At 41.0% G+C, this 24416-nt stretch overlaps 1 protein-coding gene across 1 annotated transcript in view; it reads right to left on the reverse strand.

Moving 5' to 3' along the window:
• Window positions 1–24416, reverse strand: part of LRBA (LPS responsive beige-like anchor protein) — a 542055-nt gene that overhangs the window by 22409 nt on the left and 495230 nt on the right. Inside the window, exons 49-52 of the mRNA XM_066631587.1 lie at window positions 19590–19679; window positions 13849–14041; window positions 10177–10239; window positions 7229–7384 (exon numbers count right to left, since the gene is read on the reverse strand). Of these exons, the coding sequence (XP_066487684.1) occupies window positions 7229–7384; window positions 10177–10239; window positions 13849–14041; window positions 19590–19679 (502 nt within the window). The remainder of the gene's footprint in view (window positions 1–7228; window positions 7385–10176; window positions 10240–13848; window positions 14042–19589; window positions 19680–24416) is intronic.

The following is a 24416-nucleotide window of genomic DNA, read 5'->3' on the forward strand; positions in this document are numbered from 1 at the left end:
TATAACAAGTAAAATGCATGGATGTCTAATAGTAGTAAAATGTTTCTCATTATAAAGAGTCAAGTATATCAGAAAAGTCCTGGGTTGGGAGAGGTCCAATACAATTCTGTGCACACAGAAGAACCTTGCCAGTTCCCCAAAAGCAGAGTTCAAATAAATAACAAAATATAAAGTCAAGATATGGCTTCCAATCCAGAAGTCCTTTCAGGTGTGCACAGATGGATTTTTCACATCTCCTATGCATCTCCAATTCATCACAAAACATAAATGGATTTTAAAAGATGGAGAAGACTTTTAAAGATGTTTACAACACGGCAGAAGGAAAGTGCAGTTCAACAACCATAAAAAAAGTTTCTGCTGCGAACACAGCTTTCCAGCGGAGAGGCTGGAAAGAAGAGCACCCACTTGACATGCAGACTGTTCAGGGTCAATCCCTGGGATCTCCAGATAGGACCAGGAAAGACTCTTGTATGAAATCCTGAAGTGTAGGAAGTAGTGGGTAAGATAGATTCAGTCCATCCACTATCTGGAAGGTGCATATGTTTATATGCAGAAGGTATCAGGTTCTATCCTTGGCAACTCAAGGCTTACAGAGACTCATATCTGAATCTCTGAAGAGCCACTGCTTAATGATGTCTACAAAGTAAATGAACAAATCTTCTGATTCCGTATCAGTTTCATATGTTCATATCAATCAGAAGCATGAAAAGTGTTATTGATTCTTCCAACCATCACTATTACAGTGAGATCAGAGTACACATCCTGTTTCTTAATTGACACAGTCAGCTGCTACTCCACTATGCTGACTATGTGAATAGTATGAACACATCATGTTGTATCTCATTGGTTAGTCTTTAAGGTGCCATGAGATTTTGTTGTTTTGATTGTCCAATTTAGTGTCTGGTTTTAGATTTAATCCAACAAAAACAAACATTTTTTCCAACAAAAACAAACAAATCCAACAAAAGCAAACATCAAAGGTAGCGTTCTCTGAAGTGCTACCTGTTCCACGCACAGGGCCAGCTAGGCAGGCGGAGATCAGGGGTCTCAATGCGTGGATGAGACGGTGGTGTAGGGAGGAGGGGTTTAGATTCGTTAGGCACTGGGGAACGTTTTGGGACAAGCGGGGCCTGTACAAGAGGGACGGGCTCCACTTGAACCAGAATGGAACCAGACAGCTGGCGCATAACATTAAAAAGGTGGCAGAGCAGCTTTTAAACTGATCCCTGGGGGAAGGCCGACAGGAGCCGAGGGGCATCCGGTTCGGGATTCCTCATCCCTATGGGATGAGGATGGGGAGGTTAGAGAACAACAAGACAAAGGCAGAGTAGGAGAAGAAATTGGGAAAGGTAGCGTGATGGGATGTGATAGACGGTTTGGCACACTGAGAGGATAAGGGGACAAAGGAGCGAATAAGCAGCCCATCCTAGGGCATTCCGTGTACAAATGCTTTTATGCGAATGCCTGAAGTCTACGAGCAAAGGTGGGAGAACTGGAATATTTGGTGACAAGGGAAAACATTGACATAGTGGGCATAACGGAAACCTGGTGGAATGCGGAGAATCAGTGAGATACCGCAATCCCGGGCTATAAACACTACAGGAGAGACAGGCAGGGGCGTGTTGGAGGTGGGGTGGCCCTTTATGTTAAGGAAGGGATAGAATCCAGCAAAGTAGAGATTGAAGGTGGGTCCAACTCCACCGTAGAATCTCTGTGGGTTAAATTACCAGGCTTGTGCAGCGATGTAATACTGGGGGCATGCTATTGTCCTCCAGACCAGAAATCGGATGGGGACCTTGAAATGAGGAAACAGATCAGGGAGGTGACAAGGAGGGACAGGGTTGTAATCATGGGGGACTTCAATTATCCTCATATTGACTGGGTCAATTTGTGTTCTGGTCACGATAAGGAAACCGGATTTCTTGACGTGCTAAATGACTGTGGCTTAGATCAGCTAGTCACAGAGCCCACCAGAGGACAGGTGACTCTGGATTTAATATTGTGCGGTATGCAGGACCTGGTTAGAGATGTAAATGTTACTGAGCCATTGGGGAACAGTGATCATGCGATCCGTTTTGACATGCACATTGGGGGAAGAATACCAGGCAAATCTCTCACAAAAACCCTTGACTTCCGATGGGCAGACTTCCCCCAAATGAGGAGGCTGGTTAGAAGGAGGTTGAAAGGGAAAGTAAAAAGAGTCCAATCTCTCCAGAGTGCATGGAGGCTGCTTAAAACAACAGTAATAGAGGCCCAGCAGAGGTGTATACTGCAAAGAAAGAAGGGTTCCACTAAATCCAGGAGGGTGCCCGCATGGCTAACCAGCCAAGTTAGAGAGGCTGTGAAGGGCAAGGAAGCTTCCTTCCATAAATGGAAGTCTTGCCCTAATGAGGAGAATAAAAAGGAACATAAACTGTGGCAAAAGAAATGTAAGAAGGTGATATGGGAGGCCAAGCGAGACTATGAGGAACGCATGGCCAGCAACATTAAGAGGAATAATAAAAGCTTCTTCAAATATGTTAGAAGCAGGAAACCCGCCAGAGAAGCGGTTGGCCCTCTGGATGGTGAGGGAGGGAAAGGGGAGATAAAAGGAGACTTAGAGATGGCAGAGAAATTAAACGAGTTCTTTGCATCTGTCTTCACGGCAGAAGACCTCGGGCAGATACCGCTGCCCGAACGGCCCCTCCTGACCGAGGAGTTAAGTCAGATAGAGGTTAAAAGAGAAGATGTTTCAGACCTCATTGATAAATTAAAGATCAATAAGTCACCGGGCCCTGATGGCATCCACACAAGAGTTATTAAGGAATTGAAGAATGAAGTTGCAGATCTCTTGACTAAGGTATGCAACTTGTCCCTCAAAATGGCCACGGTGCCAGAAGATTGGAGGATAGCAAATGTCACGCCTATTTTTAAAAAGGGAAAGAGGGGGGACCCGGGAAACTATAGGCCGGTCAGCCTAACATCTATACCGGGTAAGATGGTGGAATGCCTCATCAAAGATAGGATCTCAAAACACATAGATGAACAGGCCTTGCTGAGGGAGAGTCAGCATGGCTTCTGTAAGGGTAAGTCTTGCCTCACTAACCTTATAGAATTCTTTGAAAAGGTCAACAGGCATGTGGATGCGGGAGAACCCGTGGACATTATATATCTGGACTTTCAGAAGGCGTTTGACACGGTCCCTCACCAAAGGCTACTGAAAAAACTCCGCAGTCAGGGAATTAGAGGACAGGTCCTCTCATGGATTGAGAACTGGTTTGAGGCCAGGAAGCAGAGAGTGGGTGTCAATGGGCAATTTTCACAATGGAGAGAGGTGAAAAGCGGTGTGCCCCAAGGATCTGTCCTGGGACTGGTGCTTTTCAACCTCTTCATAAATGACCTGGAGACAGGGTTGAGCAGTGAAGTGGCTAAGTTTGCAGACAACACCAAACTTTTCCGAGTGGTGAAGACCAGAAGTGATTGTGAGGAGCTCCAGAAGGATCTCTCCAGACTGGCAAAATGGGCAGCATAATGGCAGATGCGCTTCAATGTCAGTAAGTGTAAAGTCATGCACATGGGGCAAAAAATCAAAACTTTAGATATAGGCTGATGGGTTCTGAGCTGTCTTTGACAGATCAGGAGAGAGATCTTGGGGTGGTGGTGGACAGGTTGATGAAAGTGTCGACCCAATGTGCGGCAGCAGTGAAGAAGGCCAATTCTATGCTTGGGATCATTAGGAAGGGTATTGAGAACAAAACGGCTAGTATTATAATGCCGTTGTACAAATCTATGGTAAGGCCACACCTGGAGTATTGTGTCCAGTTCTGGTCGCCACATCACAAAAAAGACATAGTGGAAATGGAAAAGGTGCAAAAGAGAGCGACTAAGATGATTACGGGGCTGGGGCACCTTCCTTATGAGGAAAGGCTACGGCGTTTGGGCCTCTTCAGCCTAGAAAAGAGACGCCTGAGGGGGGACATGATTGAGACATACAAAATTATGCAGGGGATGGACAGAGTGGATAGGGAGATGCTCTTCACACTCTCACATAATACCAGAACCAGGGAACATCCACTAAAATTGAGTGTTGGGCGGGTTAGGACAGACAAAAGAAAATATTTCTTTACTCAGCATGTGGTCGGTCTGTGGAACTCCTTGCCACAGGATGTGGTGCTGGCGTCTAGCCTAGACACCTTTAAAAGGGGATTGGACAAGTTTCTGGAGGAAAAATCCATTATGGGGTACAAGCCATGATGTGTATGCGCAACCTCCTGATTTTAGAAATGGGTTATGTCAGAATGCCAGATGCAAGGGAGGGCACCAGGATGAGGTCTCTTGTTATCTGGTGTGCTCCCTGGGGCATTTGGTGGGCCGCTGTGAGATACAGGAAGCTGGACTAGATGGGCCTATGGCCTGATCCAGTGGGGCTGTTCTTATGTTCTTATTGCCCAATGCTTGGCTGATGGCTTCTCAAACACTTTAACTAACTGCTAATTTTGCTTTGCTAGTTCAGCCATCAGAACCGCTCCCCCTCTCTCAAATTACTTTCTCATAATCTCATAAGAATGCCCCAACTTGGTTCTTTTTCCCTTTTAGTATCAGTCTACCTCTATATACTATAATATCTATTACCACCACAAGCACTGGAATATCCTTGACAGAACAAATTTTCTAGTTTTTCTAACAGATGAACTACAAAAACAAAACAAAAAGTCCTGACAGAAGTCTTTGTACCGCTGAATCTAAAAACTGACTGAAAAGACTATCTGCTATTGCAAGACAGTTGTGACTCTGCTGAATTTAGAAAGAATGATTTAGGTTCAACGTATTTCCTGTTATAAACCCCAATCCCCCCCCCAAGAAATCAAATAAGTCCTTTTTGTATAAGTACTAAAATATAATTGAATTTGACATTTGTGATAGTTTACCAATACTTATTACTAAAGGTGTTTCAAAATGGTGTTATTTACTTTACTCAGACAGAAGCCCATTGTGTTCAGTAAGAATGAGGACCCAGTCCTATTCAACTTTCCAACACTGATGCAGCCGTTATGCTGCTCTGAGGTAACAAATATTCCCTTACCTTGAGGAGGCCCCTGTGACTGTCTCCCCACTGCAGGATGCAGCACATTCCCTACTGGCACAGCTGCACCAGTACTGGAAAGTTGGATAGGATTGGGCCCTTAGGCTTACTCACTGGAAACAAACACCCCTGCCTATTACTGATCACATTGCCACCTTCTGTTGACATCCACTCACAACTCAAAACTATTTGCACTTTTTTGGGGAAGGATTAAATCGGTCAAACTATAACAAATATGATTTGCATATTACAAATAATCAGGGTGATAAGGCTCTTTATTTTAAATAAAGCCTTAACTAGAACATTTGTCTGCTTAAATGCTATTCCACTATTATGACTTATTGATATTCTATGAAAAATTCTACAAGACCAAAGGCCAAATTCTACAAGAACAAGGTGAAAGTGAAACTTTTCCCCCATGACATCTTAATTGGAATATCAAGGTATGTTACTAGGTGGTGGTGGATTTTCCAGCAAGTTAAATGTACTAATTGGTGCTTTGATACATTTGTACCTAATGTGAAAGCTTTGCTGAACATTCACACGCAAAATTATACTTAATTACTTCTAGGGTTGTTTTCTATCTATTTGCAAAAATATATGAAAGCAGAAACGTCAACTTGGAAGCGAGTTCTGCTTAAATGTAAGTGATTTATGTTATGGTTTATTGAGCTCCAGAAGGATCAAAAGGAGGTGTGCGTATGTATGTACATACATATGTATGTGCATATGTACAGGTGGTGCCTTGGTATCCACAGGGGATTCATTCTCAGACCCTCTGCAAACACTGAAAGTGTGGATAACCAAATCTGTAGTTTTTGCGCCTTTAAAAAAGTCACTTTTTTGGCTCTGGGCCTCATTTTGAAGCCAGCAGAAGCCACAGGTGGATGAATGCATCCTCTGCATGCTTCAGAAAGCCCTCTCAAATGAACCGCAGCATAGCTTTGAAGGGTTCAGGTCACACCAAATCTGGCTGAGTGCAGTTCCAGGAGACCCATGTTGAGCCAGATCCACGGATCCGCAGATAAATTTGCAGATAAACAGGCTCAACATGTATGTATGTATGTATGGATGGATGGATGGATGGATGGATGGATACTTGCTGTTAGACAACATTCAGTAAATACAACATCACATTCCTTTAAATGTGATAATAAAAAAGAAAGGAAGAAAGAAACATTTATTTTTAAACACATGTGATTACTATTAAGCATTGAAATGTGGAAAGATCAAAGTGACTCAGATTTACATATCAGTCAGAAAGGCATTAGTCAGAAAGGTCTGAGAACACAAATCTCAAAAAGCACATTTTCAGAATTATTAAACAGTAGTCCAAGGGCACCTTTAATATCTATGTTTTTAGTCTCAGATTATTATGTACAAGCTAGACCAGCCCACGCATGGGACAGGCTGAAGAAGCTGCTTTGAGTAAGAAGCTGGAGGAGATAGTGGTAGATCAGTGCTCTGCACCCCACATCTGATTACACCTTCCCCAGCCTGCTACCCATGAAGCTGCTTCATCCTGCACTCACCAAAAGCAAGCAAGAAGATTGGGGCAGCAATAATCCACTTCTTCCTCCAGCTCTGTTGCTATAAGCAATCACAACTATCATGCTGGAGATAGGAGAAGGTAGGGAGCAATTATAACAGGACTGTTGAGAAGGAGGCGGAAAACACTTTCACTCCCTTTACCTCAAGCTCTGCTATCTGTTTGCTCCCATCCTGCAAACTAATTCAGGTATGTAGGTTGTATGGAGCAGAATCCTTCAGTGCACTGGAATCCTTCAGCAATCAATGAAGCTTGCCCCTGTGGCAGGCTAGATACAGACGGTGGCAGGTGCAAGGTGAAGGGCACCCAGAATTCACTGCTTCTTCCACCACCCAATCACATCACAATCCAAGGTGTAACATCACAATCCTATTGCAAAATCCTAGGTGTGACTACTCGAAATAAATCACATTGTGTTCAATGGGACTTACTCCCAGGAAAGTGTATATAAGATTATAGTGTTAATGGATGGACCAGCCATACAAAAGGACATATTTTATACCTTTTATTAAGAAGGTAACAAAACAAAATTTAATGTTATGAGTTGTAAAAGAAACGAAATATAGTTAGCACATTCTTCTCAACAGTTTTAAAAAAGACCCCAGTGAATTACATACCTGTATCAGTAGAATACACCCGGAAACTTTTGTCCCAAAAACCACAGACCAGGATATAACGATTGTCAGAAGTTATGACAAAACATTGAGAATGAACCTGAATACTTTGGTCTAGCAGATCAGTGATTTGCCTTCTGTGCATACCCGTATTGCTGGCTAAAGACGAAAAATGGCAAAAGGGAAAACAATCATTGTAGTGTAGATGCAAATTGGGTTTTAATTTCTTATCAGACTACTGCAGGCACATTTCCATCAATGAGTGTGTGCTGTTGTTATTTCTGGCTAGCCTACATCATCTCCTTTTTCCACCCAATGTCTTGCTATGATGTCAAGAAGCAGACTTTATAAGGCCCTACCTATATAACCAGATACCACCAGTGATATTTTCAAATTCAGTGATAACAAATGCTCTTCCAGGAGGATCAGTCAGAAAAGTTATAACTCCCAGAAATGCAGATCAATCAGATATATCACTAGCTATAATTAGAGGCATTGGTTATGAACATTCTTTTCAACATGAATTAAATATCAGAAGTACCACAGTAAAGTGCTCTTGTACATGCTCCCATATAAACAAACACTAGTGACACTACAAACATTTGTAACAATCATATCACTGTCACCAGTTTAAAATAGTCATGCATGCATTTGCTGTGTAAGGGAATACGTGTAACAATATACTCCTTTAAACCAGCACAATGCTATTTACTAATGGAGTTTGACTACATCCTTTTTGTAATTGAACAAATTACACTTTGAACATGGAGTTACATCAAAGGAAAAGTGAAACATGCAAACTACAGAAAAGGTGAATTTCTGAGAAAAAGGTTAAATATTACCAAAGGATAACATTTTGACTGAATTTCTAACTAAGCAATTCATTAGGAAAATCATTAAGAATCTTAATCCATTGTTTAAATTCTATGAACTCTTAAAACCACCATAGGATTGTGTTGTCTGCTTTTTATTTTGATGAACTCTGCTGTTCCATTTGCACTGACGTGTAGCCGCTTAAAGAGGTGGAAACTACAGAAACAGTAAAGACTTTGCTGGAGTAGGAATACCTGGTCTAGATCAGTGGTTCTCAAACTCTCTGGAAGTTGGAGAAGCACTGGTAAATCTTAACGGGGCAGATACTGGGATGGGGGGGATGTCCTGATGGCGCTTTCCTTAAGGGGAAAGTGACCCATTTTGGTTTCAATGGTGGGTCATAACTCAATACTTTGAGAACCATTGGTCTAGATTTTTTACTTCAGCTCAGGCTGTACAGGTGTTCAAGATATCTCTCATGCAAAACATTCTGAATTTGTTTCTTAGACAACCAGAAGTATTCTGCCCCTGAAAATAGAGGCTTTACCTTCACCTCTTATGGCCTTTTGCCACTGGCAAACTTATCCTTCTTGCATTGTCACCTCATCCCTGCAGCCACCTGATGTAGTATGCATCAGCAGCAGATTTCATGAGGTCTGACGGTACAGCAGATTTGGGATGCCTTTGCCCCCAAGTCTGCCATTGCCAACTTCCTCCAATGCAAGCCACAACAATCTGCTCCCTGCTTGCTCAAGTGGGAAGCAGATCATTCCCCTTCCTTATCATGCTCCTCATGCGCTGCCATCAAACTTGGAAGTGCAGGACTTGTGGGTTTGTCAGCAGCACATGGTTTTTGTTTTTGTAGTGCAGATGAGGCAGGCCTGAGACGGCATCAGGCGGCATTCCAGTTGCTTGTTTCGCTCATTCCGGCAGCATAAATAGCCCTTGGGACTGGGCTGCTGGTTGGCATTTTAATTTAAAAAAATAAAGCCCAAGTGTCTTAAGATTTCCTTTATAATAAAAATCTTCCATTCTACTTATCATTTTAGTTCTTTCTATGTTGAGTTTCCTGTCATGAGCCCCAAATCTCTTTCCTGGACACTTATGCTAATTTGTACTTGATGAATGAAGTCATATTTTTTTTTCTACAAAGTTTATTTGCTTAAAGTTAAAACATATATTTTAATATATTGCTATTGGAGGTTTGAAAGTGTTTAATATGCCTTTGCTTGCTGGAATTCTTACAGACAAAATTCTGCATCTGAAATGTGCTAGAAAATGTACAGGATTTTCAGGATTATAATGTACACTAATTGATAAACTACATTGTACTATGATGGCCAAACCATCAAATACCAAATGTCCAAACATCAAAAAGAAAAGAGTTTCTAACAAACAGGACTACCTTTCTTTTTACTGTATGGAGCAGTACTACCATAATAAGCCACTTCCAAGCAAAATATATTATACAGATTCATCTAACAGAGAAACAATCTCCTTGCTTTCCTGATTGTGATCCTGAAGCCTGCCATACCCTAGGAAAAACAAATGTTAATATCTTAACACTAAAAATGGCTAAGCTATATATTTCAACTTTGGAACTGCTCCGCAATTACACATTAATTCCCTCAGCCTGAACAGCAGGCAGGGGAAGAAAGGATTGATCTCCCTTAATGATGAAATTCTGGCACCACAGTTTTATATTTCACAACATGGTGCTGTTAAGAACCCCACTGTTATTATGAAAATTTCCCCAGCAAAGGAGCTCCATCACATTACTGGTGCACCAATTCATCATCACATGCCTTGGTCTTGCTCATCAACAAGTCTGAGTGATGAAAAGACCCAATATTATCCTGACAGTACTTCATGCGCATTCTCAATCACACATTATTACAGCATCCATATTAATTTTCACTGACACACGTCCTAGGCCTGTTCAAATTAGGCAAACCAATGAGGGGGAGTTGATGAAATACCAGCATAGCCACAGCTCATTGCATTCCAATTTGCATGCAAATGGTTTATCAGGAAAATTCCATTCCCAGCAACCAGCAAGTGAAAAACAACCGTAATCTACACTTCAGGGCCACCATACAGAGCTTAATGAATCGCAAAGAGAGAAGGAAGTGACAGACCTATGAGAGGATCGATTTCCACTGGCAGCTGGTATGGCTGGTCCTGTACAGCACCTTGATGAGCTGGAATGCATGAGAGAAGATTTAAAAACTGTTATTTTCAGGCATTAAAACTACAGAAAATCCTATAAATCAAACACTATGCGCCATTGTTTCACTGAGGAAGTTTCTTCGTTTATTGAACACCATCAACCTAAAAAAAATATCCAGGTGCTGTCAAGGGCTGCTTATTACATTTATTTTAGATTATTGCTATTCTCAGTGTGTGCCATCATCAGAGGCTCCAGCTCTGGGCCATAAGCTATAGCAGATGCTTGACCGGCAGGCTCTCATGTTGCAACAAAACAAAATTAAGTGGTAAAGAGCACTGAAAACAAAATGTGACAACCATCTGCTGACTGTGGCAAATATTTCCCCCTATTGAAAAGACACTTTGAACAGTATAATACAAAGGAATTTTTAAGTGTTTTATTTTTATTATTTTTAGAACAACAAGAAAGGAACTTCTAGGTCACAGAATATTAAATGTTTTATCCATCATCTAAAAGTTACACACATGATTAAAAACTTCAAGAAATATTTTTGGACTCCTGTGTTTTATGTAAATGTAAAACAATTCTGTAACTAAAGCTTTTCTGTTTTTCTAATGCTAAACACATTATTTTGCTCCTAGAGGTTCATGTTCAAATATCAATGGAGGGTTCAAAAAATGGAAGCTAAGGTAACAAAAATCACATGTGCAGTATCTCACAATGTCATATGTTCCTTGCAAACCATGTGCTTATAAACCAGCACTTCAGGAATGGTTACATAATTTTCACAGAACCACTTCGCATATACCTGAAAACATGAAAACACAATGCAAGTGTCTGGCCTGTATGGATATACTATATTGGGCAGTGAAATGCTCAAACTGACAAGCTTGCAAAATGACGTAGGTGTCCAATTTTATTTACCAGTGTAAAGAGCCATGCTGTCTCCTCATTCTTGCATTCTTTGGACTAGAAGCTTTCATTTCTTATCAAAAATATTATATGACATGTATAGCAAATATTGAATAATATGATCCCTGTCTGGAGGGTTTATAATCTAAACAGTGTAAGAGATGAAGGGAAAAAAACATTTGATAAAGGAAAGAAAGGGACAAGTTGTAAAAAAAGGATTCAAGGGTAGCAGGTAGTTCAGAAAAAGTGGACATGGTATTACTTTAGGAAAGACTCCTGAAAAGGAGATAATGTGATGGACAGACTGTTGCAGGAAGTAGCATGGCAGAAAGCAGTCAGGAATAATGGAGGACAGATAGCAGAAAAGCTTGCAGGAAGTAGATAAGAGCTAGAAGAAAAATGAGGGCTAGTCTAGTTGTGACATTAATCATGTCACAGACCTACAATTTTGCAGGATATGAGCAATCAGGATCAGACCAGGACAGAGGGAGGCTTTAACCCTTTGCTGTGGTTCCAGTCCAGAACAGGGTCCTCTTCAATTACTATTTGCTTTGGAGCCCCTGATCTGGATCCATCATGGAAGGAAAGTGTTATCCCTCCCTTCAGCTTCAGTTATGGTTCCAATCTGGATGGACACATGCACCCCAAAGCTATTTGACAAAAATCAAACATACAGAGCTAAATGACATGATGAAATTTAATATCTAGATAGGGAGTCTCTGCTTCATCCCCTAAGACGAGGTGAAGCAGTGATGCAGGATGACTGAAATCAGTCGTTTACCAAGTGGTAACTTGCCCCAATGTACATGCAGCCACAAAGTAAGCTTGTTTAAATATCCTACCATCTGGCAAGCACAATTTTACTACTTTCTGAATTTCCCAAACCTATGACTGAGTTTGGATTTATGGCAAAATTGTCCTTGCTGTTTGAAAGGATACTCCAACTTACCAAATGATTGTTTCAGCAACTGTAAGGAGGTCTAAAGAGCCACTATTCAACTAGCAAGGGCTGGCAAATGAGAAGTTAAAGTACATGAACTGGTTGCTGACTTATGGCTGAAGAGAGCCAAGATGACTGACAACTGGGTTTCTCAACTGGAAGTCAGAGAATATCTCCAGAGACAGTAAAGAAATCTTGACCACAGAAGAGACATATGAACCTAAGAAGAGGCTTCTGTTGAGAAGGTTACCAGATGCCCATAATTGTAATTGATATCTTCTCTTGGCATATTGTTAATACCTGTTAATAGATTCTAATTGTAACGGTTTTTATGTAACTGGGTACTAGCTATTATTTTGTACAACATATTGATATTCTTGTGGTATTTTATGTAATGTAAGATTTCACTTGCATTTTATCTATAAAAGAAAATTATTCATACATAGGACACTTGGTGCAGTAAGTTGTGTCTTTAAGTGTTTGTGGATTTCCAAATTCACAATGGCTGTTCCTGGTATTTTATTTTGATACCTCTAATATCCACCAAGCATAATTTCACTACTCGCTGGTTTCCACAGATTTAGTTTGGATGTATAGCAAAATTGTCATCACTGTTTGAAGGACATTATAGACATTTGGTTTACCAAATGACTAAATACACCATGGTAAGTACCAGTCAGTAAATAATCATCTGTAGTTTGCCATAACCACCAGAACGTCTTTATGAGAGGAAAGTCTTTATGAGAAACAGAAATATAAAAGGGATTCAAAAAGTTAGAGAGAACAATATAGAGATTTTCCTTCTATATAACTCATTAATACCAGAAGATGGAATGACTGTTGCACTTGTTATCTGAATAATTGCTCAAGTTAAAACAGAGACAGGGAAGCAAAGTTGATCCTAGCAGAGGGAAACCTTTTCTGCAGTCAGTGCTGCAAGGCAAGCAACTAATGTTTGATGCTGCAAATCTGAACAGAGGATTTGATTCCAGGAATTTCTAAATACTGAAATCTACCCGGTTGTTCTTCTAGGTCAAATACTTTCTTGACTGAACTTGTAGCAGAAAATGTATGGCATATGTAAACTAAGGCTATTTCATGCTGTCCCCTCAACACCAGGTGGTCAGGTCTCGTGCTTTATAGGTTATTATTTTTTTTAAAAAGATCCGTATTGTGCTGATTACTTACATCTTTTTCTACAAAGAAGTAGGCCATATAGTTGTGCATTCCTTCATGACATTGAGAAATTATTTGTAACAACTAAATATTTTCAAAGGTCATTCTGATATTTCTATTAATAGAGCTTGACGGACAAGAGCTCTAAATACTAGAAAATATAGCTCAAGATTTAGATATTAATAGCATTCTGAAGATCATCATATTGGGCTGGCTCCAAGGGCTGCATGTATGAACAGATGGTAGCAATTCTCCTTTCCTGCTGCATCACATCCCCTTTCCTGCATCACATCCCACACTATTTCCAAGGTTGTCTTTACAAGTGACTTCAGTAGGTGAGGAATTGCAGTGGGAAGGAGGAGCTTGGAAACACTCCTGCCACAAGTGGAACTCCACCAAGAGTAAAGAACATAAGCACATAAGAAGAGCCCCGATGGATCAGGCCAAAGGCCCATCTAGTCCAGCTTCCTGTATCTTATAGTGGCCCACCAAATGCTTCAGGGAGCACATGAGACAAAAGAAAACCAGCAAGCATAGCCCACCCAGGTCCCTACAAAAGTGTTCAACAAACGCCAACTTGCTGATCATACCATCAGTAATTTCCATACTTACCAGGAAGGCTGTGCCACTTATTCACAGCAAACAGTCGGTTAGCGGTTACTGTGATCACTGCAGGATTTGCCAAACCAGGCTGGGTATTGGCTGCTACATGCGTTACAGGTGAATTGGACGGAAATTTTAAGACCATGATGACATCCTGCTGAGCTTGGTCTGTGAACATCAATGGACTCTGCAGGAGGAGATACTGTTGAGTGGGCACAACAAGATTCCAACCACATGGAAAAGAAAAGGCAAAGGAGAAGAAAGAAAGGACAGGACAAGAGAAGGAAGACCTAATTAAAACAAGCAGAAACCAATAGCAGATGCAAATGAATTCCAATGCAGTAATTTTTGACAGGCCCATGGAAACTATCATTGTTATGAACACCTTGATGTTTGTTCTTAATTGCATACGGAAGAAGAAACGATCTCAAAGTGAGAGCATGTAGCAGCTCTCCACTACCTCCAAAAAAAGTTTCCAGTTGCCTGTGTCTTGCAAATGATTTAACTGTCACATAACCAGAGTTAGTGCACCAAGAAAAAAGAAGCCCCACGAAATAAAATCAAGCAGAATGAATTTCTGTCTCCCAGAGAACTTTAGAAGCCCAAAGAACAAAAATCCTTAGCAAATCAGAGAGAGAACACACAGAGAGAAAATTAAATATGCATATAAGTACACTATATGCTTATACCTTAATAATACAACCAACAAATATAAACACATAATTATTCCCATGCTTCTGAATAATTTAATATACAGTGGCAAAATGGGTTACTGGATGGCTAAACATGCAAGTTTTGTGCTAAAGGGTGGTGAAAATAAAGTCTGCCTTTCTAAATTAGTTTTGTGTTGGATCCTAACTTCACACATGCACTGAGATTTGTGGCAGATCCTTCCACTTGTAACAGTAGAATTGTGCTCACACAAGAAGTGCTGTTGTGATCAAAAGAGGCCCTTGTACAGGTGCTACTCTCTTTCTGATGTGGAATGAGCTGCCAATGATAGTGGAGCACCCCACACAAAGGATACAACCCAGTATACAACCCACTGTTTATAATTAGGAAGTTTTCAACCAAGACCTCATATTGGACTGAAAATGATAACACCAAAAACAGTACAACAAAATGGCATGGAGATATAAAACAAATGAACAATAATATTGATGACTTCAAAGAATGCTGACACAGAAGTATACAATGAATTATACAAGATGCTACAGGAATATTGAGGTTTATGGAACTAGTGGCGTAGCTAACAATCATGTAGCCCATTGCTGAACTCAGAATGATGCCCTGGAAGTGACGTCATGCCCGGGCTTTTAAAAAAGTGAAAATGGGGGAAAAACCCACCTCCTCCCCCCAGCAGTGCACCACACACTTGCTGTGCCACCTCCCCCCCAGGCACCTCCCCATATTAACACGTTATTGGTTCCCTACTGTATCATAACACCTAATTGGCTCTCAGAACAATCAGTCTCATTGGTCAGTTTTGAGTTAAGAAAATCCAGTTTTTGTTACATAATGCAGTTGTGTTTTTATTTTCTGGTTATTTGGCTATAACTTTTGATAGAATAAATATATTTTGACTCTGTTTCACTGCATTCTGCATTAAATTTCATGTCAAATGGTATATAACATGATGGCATTGTTTGAAAATACTAAGCTTTTCACATTTTGGCCTCTAGTGTCAGTTTCAGGTTGTCACCCCCCTAAATCTTGTTGCCTGGTGCAATTATTGCACTCCCCTTGCAGTAATTAGCTACACCTGCACTCCCTTAGCTGCACTCCCTCAGCTACACCACTGTATGGAACTACAGTATTGTTTTGGTATTCATGAACCTATTGCACATCAAACATGTATAATAATTTGAAGAAAAAAATGACAAGCTTTCCTCTACTGTTCTAAACATTTGTGCAAGTGTACTATGCAAAATGTTACTTACAACAAAAGTAGCCTTCATATTTTGCAACATTTTGCTGATATACTGTGCGCTTTTAATCTGCTGTCATGTATTTTATCTTGTTTTAATTGTTTTTAAGTGTTTTGTATTTTTAATGTTTATTTATATCCTTGTTTGTTTGTATTTTTAACTTCATTGTTAAACGCCTTAGGTGCCCTTTGGGGAGAAAGGCGGAATATAAATCTAATAAACAAACAAACAAACAAACAAACAAATAAAGCTATTGTATAATGATGATGCAAATCTAGGGACGTAGTTGTCAGTGAGTTTGCTTTTAATAAATTGTTTGCAGAGTGAAACCGATATTTATGTGGAGCTTTTTACTTCACTGTCCTTGTTAGATGAATTCACAGGTAATACTGAGAACATATTTTTTAATAAGTAATTAGTATTGCTATGGAATCTGAATACACTAGTAATACCTTTTGCCCATTTATCATCAGTGATATTGCAATACATGCACACATATGTAAATGTGTATAAAAGGGTGCAATACATGCGCACATATGTAAATGTGTATAAAAGGGTGCACATTTAACATATCTGGATACAGAACTAATAAAAAAATTAAGTATATTTGCATTTTTATTATCACTCCTTTTTAAAAAGTTATTAAGAGTACTTAGAAAAACATATTGCGCTATGAATTCCTATTTAGAGTCTTTTTATAAAGGTGTAAATAAAAACAACTAATAAGCTACCCAGACACCCTTTGGAGCAAGCGGCTAAAAGCCAATCAATATTATGAGTTAATCCTCCCTGGATGCTCATTCAATTAAAGGTGTCAGTAATGCCTCATCTGATGTGGCCTCAATTAAATCCAGCTATCTGATGGTGTGAAAACACAAGGGGATACAGCAACAGCAGCCGAACCAGACAAATAGGCAGCCTTCATGTGACTGCTAATTACTACACCTGGTGCATATTATGGCTTGCGCACTCAACATAGCCCACAGTGCCTTTAATTTCTTCTCTGCACATACCCCAGAAAAAACACATTGAAACTTTTAGTGATTAACCCAATCATTATGGTGGTAAAACACTTGATTTTTGTGATGGGAAAAGATCAGTGTACTACTACATCTGGAAAAACAAGATTTTTGTCTAGTAAATTACTGTGTCATCATTTGAGTTCTATTGTTCACAAAAATTTATTATCTGGGGCTGCAGTTAACATACAATAACAGTTTGGAATGGGTTAAAACATGGACCTCAGTTGTGGGGCTGATCTGCAGGATAATGAGTTTAAAGGCATTTGCAGATGCAGTAGTCTCTTGCACATCTGCCTACCTGAAGCAGATGTAAAATGTAAAACACCAATAAAGAAACCTCGCAACTCACACACACCATCTATCCTGAGAGAGTCCTGTGAAGTATAGATATGCCATCCCTACCTCCTTCTCCCAGGGTGTAGAGCACAACCCCTAGGGAGCTTGGGAAGCTTTCTGCCATAGCAGAACAGAAACAGTTAGTGCTTTGCTCATGTTTATCTGGAGCCAAATAGTCAAACAGAAAACGGAGAGTGGGTTGACCCTCCCAGTGGTGTTGCTAGGGACTGCAGGGGTCAGGGCCGTACTGGGTGATATACACGGGGGGGGGGGTGACACCACTACTGGCCCAAATTTTTTAAATCTTGGTATCTATCCTGAGAGAGTCCTGTGAAGTATAGATATGCCATCCCTACCTCCTTCTCCCAGGGTGTAGAGCACAACCCCTAGGGAGCTTGGGAAGCTTTCTGCCATAGCAGAACAGAAACAGTTAGTGCTTTGCTCATGTTTATCTGGAGCCAAATAGTCAAACAGAAAACGGAGAGTGGGTTGACCCTCCCAGTGGTGTTGCTAGGGACTGCAGGGGTCAGGGCCGTACTGGGTGATATACACGGGGGGGGGGGTGACACCACTACTGGCCCAAATTTTTTAAATCTTGGTATTTTCAAATAATACAATCATGTTATATATCAGTCAATGCAGAATTTCATGCCGAATGCAATGAAGCAAACCACGTTGAAATATCTCTATTCTGTCAAGTTATAGCCAAAAAAAAACCAGCAGGGGCAGGACAATGGTACATTACCAAGCCCACTGCCTGGGGCGTTACCCTGCCCACTGCATGGAAGGAGGTCCATCACAGAGGTGACACCTGGACTTCCACACCAGGTGACGCAAACCTTAGTGACACCACTGGACCCTCGTCCCCTGGTTGAATTCACACCTTCCTTCTCTGGCCTTGGCCCAAGAGTCCCTGAGGGTCCCTAAATAGAAGTCTTCCCCAATAATGCAAGCCCAGTGATGGCTATAAGGGTTATCACAGGGCCCAGGCTAGCTACTGTGAGGTTAGCCCTGCCTCACTCCTTTGGGGGATAAATGTAGGGTCTTTATGCTGGCAGCCACAGCCCCACTCCAGGGCAACTGGTTGCCCACAGTTGCTGGGTGTAGCTGCTATCTGGATTCTTGAATGGAAGACTATGGCAGGGGAGCTCCTGGCCTCCTGTGATACAGCCCCTTCCACATCCCACCCCCCTTCTTGCTAGGCCACATTCTGCTTGGGTGTTGCTGAGTTCAAACCATTCTTTACCCTCCCATCTAGGTGAGGTAGGCTCCTGTTACTTCCCCAGTTTCTCGTGCTCCTCCTTAGCCATTTCTGTTCCTCCTCCATCTTTCTGTCTCATCTTACAATCTCCTCTTTCTCTCTCTGTCCCTGTTGGAGTCTTTCCCCAGGCCCTTTATAGAGTTGAGATCAGTCTCACTCATCTGGATGCCACATGTTTGCATCATGCCACCATCCAGCTGATTGATGGAACTATGCATGCCTCCACCCTCTCACCTAGGTTAGCTGATCAGGAGGAACACATGCTCCATCCTTGAGCTGGCAGTTGGAGCTGCATGCACCTCTGTCCCAGTACCCGGTAGGGTATCTTCCTCTCTCTGCCAGTCAGCCACGACCCAATGAAGCTCACGATAAAACTTTAAAACTGTAATGTGTGACTCAACCTCTGGAACTTTTAAAACTACTATGAGTTCAGAAGCCAATCATCATAAGCCAATCATCATATTTCTTGTTACATATGAAATACGTAACACAATTGTGCGACTACATTATGTGTCCTTCATTGTTTTCAATTTTAAAAAAATCTCTTATCTTATAGAATTTTCTCTAATGTCATTCACATTTCGCTTCTTACCTTGAACTTAAGCAGCTGATAACACAATCAGCAACAAGGATTCATTTTTGGTGTTCCATCCTGCAGTTTTGTCATTCTTCTGCGTCACATCAAAACTTTAGAAGGTATTTCTGATCTCTCCCCTCTTTGGTACATCTCTCTCTTTGCTCCCTTCCACTTCTTATAAGTAAAACTCATCCTCTGGGACTAATCATTACTGATAGTTTTACAAGGTCCTTGGATGTAGACAGCTAGAAACACCTTAACCTACTACCGAAAACCATGAACCAAACATTCATGAACTTTGTGATACAGTAATGCACAGCAAAAGAATAGCAAAGTTTGCTGTTTTTTATTGATACATTTTAAATAAGGGAAGTATTAACTAAGAGGACTCTAATCCAGTGGAGTTCCCATTGATTTTAAAAGATCTGGATTTAACTAGAAGGATGCTAGCTATTTTATTTGATTTCACTTTGAACATTAAAGTTCGATTTATACCTCATAGCCTGCTCATTTAAGTATACAGAAGGGGAAAAAAATCATTACAAACACACTGTACTTGGAGGTGAGTGTGTTTGTGCTATCTAAAGTTGTTAGTTTACAAAGAATTAACCTGGTGCTCCACTTACCACCTGCATGGCAGAGCTTCTTGGAGGATGTGGCTCTATGAGCAGTTGGGAAGGTGTCTGTCCAAAACTCCGGATTTGAGCTTCAGCAGCCTGGAAAAGACATAGGCAGGTTTGCATGTTAAGAGGTGCTAATTACAGGCAATAGAACTATAACTGTCACCTGAAAATGTCATTCCACACTTCTGGTTTTTTTCATCTTGAAAATCAAGCCCGTGTGTTCACTAAGTGCTTGGCACTGGTATTAAGAATGAGGTAATCTTTTTTTAGTACTCTAGATGCTATTTCCATGAGAAACTACAAAACTTCATTCTGCTCTGTGATATTAAACAGAAACCAGCTATTACAATCAGAAACTCTCCTTATGGACTCCATTTTTCTTTGCTCATACTAGCTTATCCTGCCTGCATCATATGCTGGCAACAAAAAGCTAATATTTTACAGGTGCTAAGAAAAACTCAAAACATCTCATTTAAGTGCTTCAACTTAGGCATTCAGCATTATCTCAAAGCATAAGAAAAAAAAGTAACAAGGTCTTTAACCAGAACAGCTTACAAAAAATAGAGGAGAAATTACTCTCAGAATAGGCTGGTGTTAGCTTATAACAATGACATAACATTCAGACATAAAAAAAAAAATTAATTTCACCCATACAGTGATTGAAATAAGTTCCATTTAAACTAAGAGTACTTTCCACTTGGAAATTGTAATAGAAACCATTTACATTCCTAAACAGGGAAATGAAAAGCCAGTTTGCATGATACCTAATTAATTAAAAGGAATGTTTTGAAATGCAAGATATAATGTGGCCTGTCCTTCCCTGCCCTTACACTATTTGTCGAAGGTTGCAATCCTGAGCATAATTAGATCCCACTGATTTCAATTTAAGCAGCCTAACTGTGCAGGATCACAGTCTAAGGGCCTAATCCTAAATTCCCTTAACACCAGTGCTGGGTGTCACAAATAAGGCAAATCTGTGGCACCTGGAAAGGAGGGCCAGTGCCAGTAGATGCTAAGTCTCAGCACTCTGTGGAAGGCTAGCTGGCACTCCAGAAGCTCCAGCCAGTGATAAGTAGTTTCAGGATGGGGGGGAGGGAGTGGGTGGAAAGGTGTGGAGGAGGGTGGGGCAGGGGGAGGAGGGTGGGACCGCTGGATCCTGAACTCTGTGTTGGACCTTCTGGCCCAATACAGAGTCTCTCAAGTCTGCACTGGCAAAATAGCTGCTGCAGACTTGAGAAACCCCATTGTGGGGCTTGGGGCTTTCCCTGGAAAGTTCCCTTCCCCCAAGAGACCTGCGGCAGCCTCAGTGGTGTCACTGGATGCAGTAGTAGCCATTTTGGTGCTGCTGCATTGGGTGGAGCTGCTGGCTTTGCGGGATTGGGCTGCAAATGCCTAAAAAGTTATTAATCAATAAACTAAAACATTCCTAAATAACAATCTTTCATTTTATAAATATCAGTTCCAGCTAAGAACTGATTTCCAGTTCAACTGATTTCCAGTTCAAATGCCAAGCTTTTCATTTGAATTTGTATCTTTTAAGAGTCTTGCTAGTGGCAAAGGTAATAATTGCATAGCCTAGTGCCAAGGGCCAAAAGGATGCTCAGGAAGTAATATCACAACAGGAATTGACGTAACGCCCAGGCTTTTAAAAAAGTGAAAATCGTGGAAAAACCCGCCTCCTCCCCCCAGCAGTTTGCCATCCACTTGCTCTACTGCCTTGCTCTACTCCCCCAGCCAGTGGCATAGCTAAGGGCCCAATCCTATGCAATTGTGCAGTGCCGGTGCAACTGTGCCAATGGGGCATGCACTGCATCCTGTGGTAGGGAGGCACTCACAGAGACCTCCTCAAGGTATTGGAACATTTGTTCCCTTACCTCAGGGCTGCATTGCAGCTGCACCGGTGCTATAAAGTTGGATAGGATTGCGCCCTCAGGCATCTATATGCTACCTATGGACAAAGAAGATTTTGTAACCCCCTCATGACAAATTCAAATTTAATAAAGTAAATAAATAAAGAGTGTGCCACTTATTGGTTAGAGACACAGTGCTGGGGTGAAGAGGGATGCTTATTCTCCCCCTGCTAAATACAAGAGGTGCACCACTTGAAAAAGTGCCTCTTTACCCGGTTAGCAGGGGTAATTGTATTGTGATAGATGGAAATGAGAGCTGACTCATATTAACACCTTATTGGTTCCATGCTGTATCATAACAACATCTTATTGGCTCTCAGAACAATCAGTCTCATAGGTCAGTTTTGAGTTAAATAAATCTACTTTTTGTTCCACAAGGTAGTTTTTTTTCATTTTCTGGTTAATTGGTCATAACCTTTGATAGAATACATACATTCCAATGTGGTTTGTTTCATTGCATTCTGCATTAAATTACCTTTCCAATGACAAGTAACATGATGGTATTATTCATACATACCAAAGTTTTCACAATTTTGCCCACTAGTGTCAAGCTCAGCTTGTTGCCCCCTAAAGCTTGTTACCTGGAGCAATTGCTATCCCCTGCATTCCCCTAGCTATGCCACTGAGTTCTGCATAGTTGTACAAGAAAAAATTCTCATGGTTTTCAGCAAAAAGTTATAAGCATGGAATACAGTAATTATACAAAAGCTATAATTTTTATTGCTAGTATTTGCTTATATTAGAAAAGACCCCCCCCCCCCAAAAAAAAAAAAACCTACTCTGAAATGTTACACTACATCAGCATGACAGTTCCAATCTGATGAACGTTCCCAGTGGGAAGTAGCTCCAAGTGAACTACAGGGAATTGTGAAAGTGGTGCCAATAAGCATTAGATGTCACATATGAGACAAAACTCTAAAATCTATACTATTATGTTTTACCCAAAGGCTATCTGGGAGAGGGGAAAATCAGTAGGGATGCCCTGTTCCTGCCCAATACTTCTTCCAGGCTGCCACCTGTCCAGTTGCTCCCCTACACTCTTTGAGACCAAGCATGAGAAATATGGGGGCCCAGGTTAACCTCTTCCAGCAGGACAGCCAAGAGTCACAGTGACAAAGCTGGAGGAGTGGCTGCCACCTCCTTTGCTGCTTCTTGTAATCTGGTTGGGTAAGGAATATACTGAGAACAGAGTGGTTCTATTCCCAGGATCCTCTCCTTCTGGTCACTTTACAAAAAGTGGCAGCAGTAAAGGTGGCAAGTTAGGAATGGCAATGGAGACTGCACATGCAATGGCAGTGGGGGAGCATTGGAACACAGATTGACTTGGACTGGGCCTGCTTATAAGCATATGAACATCATGGTTAGGAATGAAGCATCTCTTCCATTCTCCCAGCATGTAAAAAAACAATGATGGAATTGCATGTTCCAAAGAACACAGTACTGTCCTAAAGACAGCCCTATATCCAGTTCTTTCCCTCTTTCCTGTCATTCAATTTGCTCCATGTTCTGGTGGCATTATGCAGTGCCAGTCCCAGGGGCAAAGGTCTGCAGTGGAGCCCACCCCTCAGTACTACCACCAGTACTGACAGTTCAGAGGTCATCCTGGACAGTGGAATACTTGAACCCTGATGTCATCCTTGCCATTATACTGCACATCACTGGAGTGGGAACATGAACAATATGGAGAAATACAAACTTTGACAAAAGAAATGTAAGTTGACAATAAGGGATGCGAAAAAAGAATATGGGCACAATCCTAACTTCTTATGTCAGTGCTTTCCAGCACTGACATAAGGGCAATGCAGCTCTGAGGGAAGGGAACAAATATTCCCTTACTTTGAGGAAGCCTCCATGAGCGACACCCAATTGTAGAATGCAGCATACGTCCAGTTGGCACCGCTACGCCAATGCTGCAAAGTACAGGCATAAGGGGTTAGGATTGCGCCCTATGAAGAGTTCATTATTCAAAACATCAAGGCAAACAATAAAACTTCTTTTAATACATCAAAAACAGCAAACCTGTCAAGCAGGTGGTTGGACTGTTAGAGATAAGGAGGGAATAAAAGGAAAGTTTAAAGAGGATATGGATATATGGTTTGAATTGTCATGGTCTAAATATTTAACAAGTTTTATTACTCTTTGTGGGGTTTTTTTTTTTTTACTTTTTAACTTTTAAGAGCACCTGGGCAGCACTTGGTTTGGACCAAATTGTCTTTCAGAGATGACAGTGTAAGTGCTGTTGAACCAACAAGTAACAGTGACTATTATGCTATCCAGCTCAAAATATATGTAATTGGAAAATTTCCAAGGAAGTTTAACATTTTGAGCTTCAAAAAAAAGAGGATTTTTTTTTTTTTTAAAGGACTAGTATAAGGGAAGCTAGTATAAGGGAAAGTTAAGAGTGTCAAATCTCTCCAGACTTGCTGGAGATTATTTAAAACCACAATGACTGAAGTTCAACTAGAATTGATGCTAGTAAGTACAAATGACACCACCAGGTCTAGAAGAATGTCAGCATGACTCATGAGTGAAGTCAAAGAAGTTGCAGGAGGCAAACAAGCTTCTCTAAATAAGGAGAATAAAAATGAATACAAGTTCTGGCAAAAAAAATGTAAGTTAACAATAAGAGATATGAAAAAAAAAAATAAGAGCACATGGCACACAAAACATCAAGGCACACAAAAAATTTCTTTAAATGCATCTAAGGGCGCAATTCTAACCCACTTTCCAGCACCAACATAAGGGCAATGCAACTCCAAGGTAAGGGAACAAACATTGCCTAACCTTGAGGAGGCCTCCGTGACTGCCCCCCAACTGCAGGATGCAGTACATGCCCCACTGGAATAGCTAAGCCAGTGCTGGAAAGTGAGTTAGGATTGCGCTCTAAATCAGGTAACCAGACAGGGACCATTAGATTAGA

This window comes from Tiliqua scincoides, chromosome 6, assembly GCF_035046505.1.
Source record: "Tiliqua scincoides isolate rTilSci1 chromosome 6, rTilSci1.hap2, whole genome shotgun sequence".
Taxonomy (NCBI): domain Eukaryota; kingdom Metazoa; phylum Chordata; class Lepidosauria; order Squamata; family Scincidae; genus Tiliqua; species Tiliqua scincoides.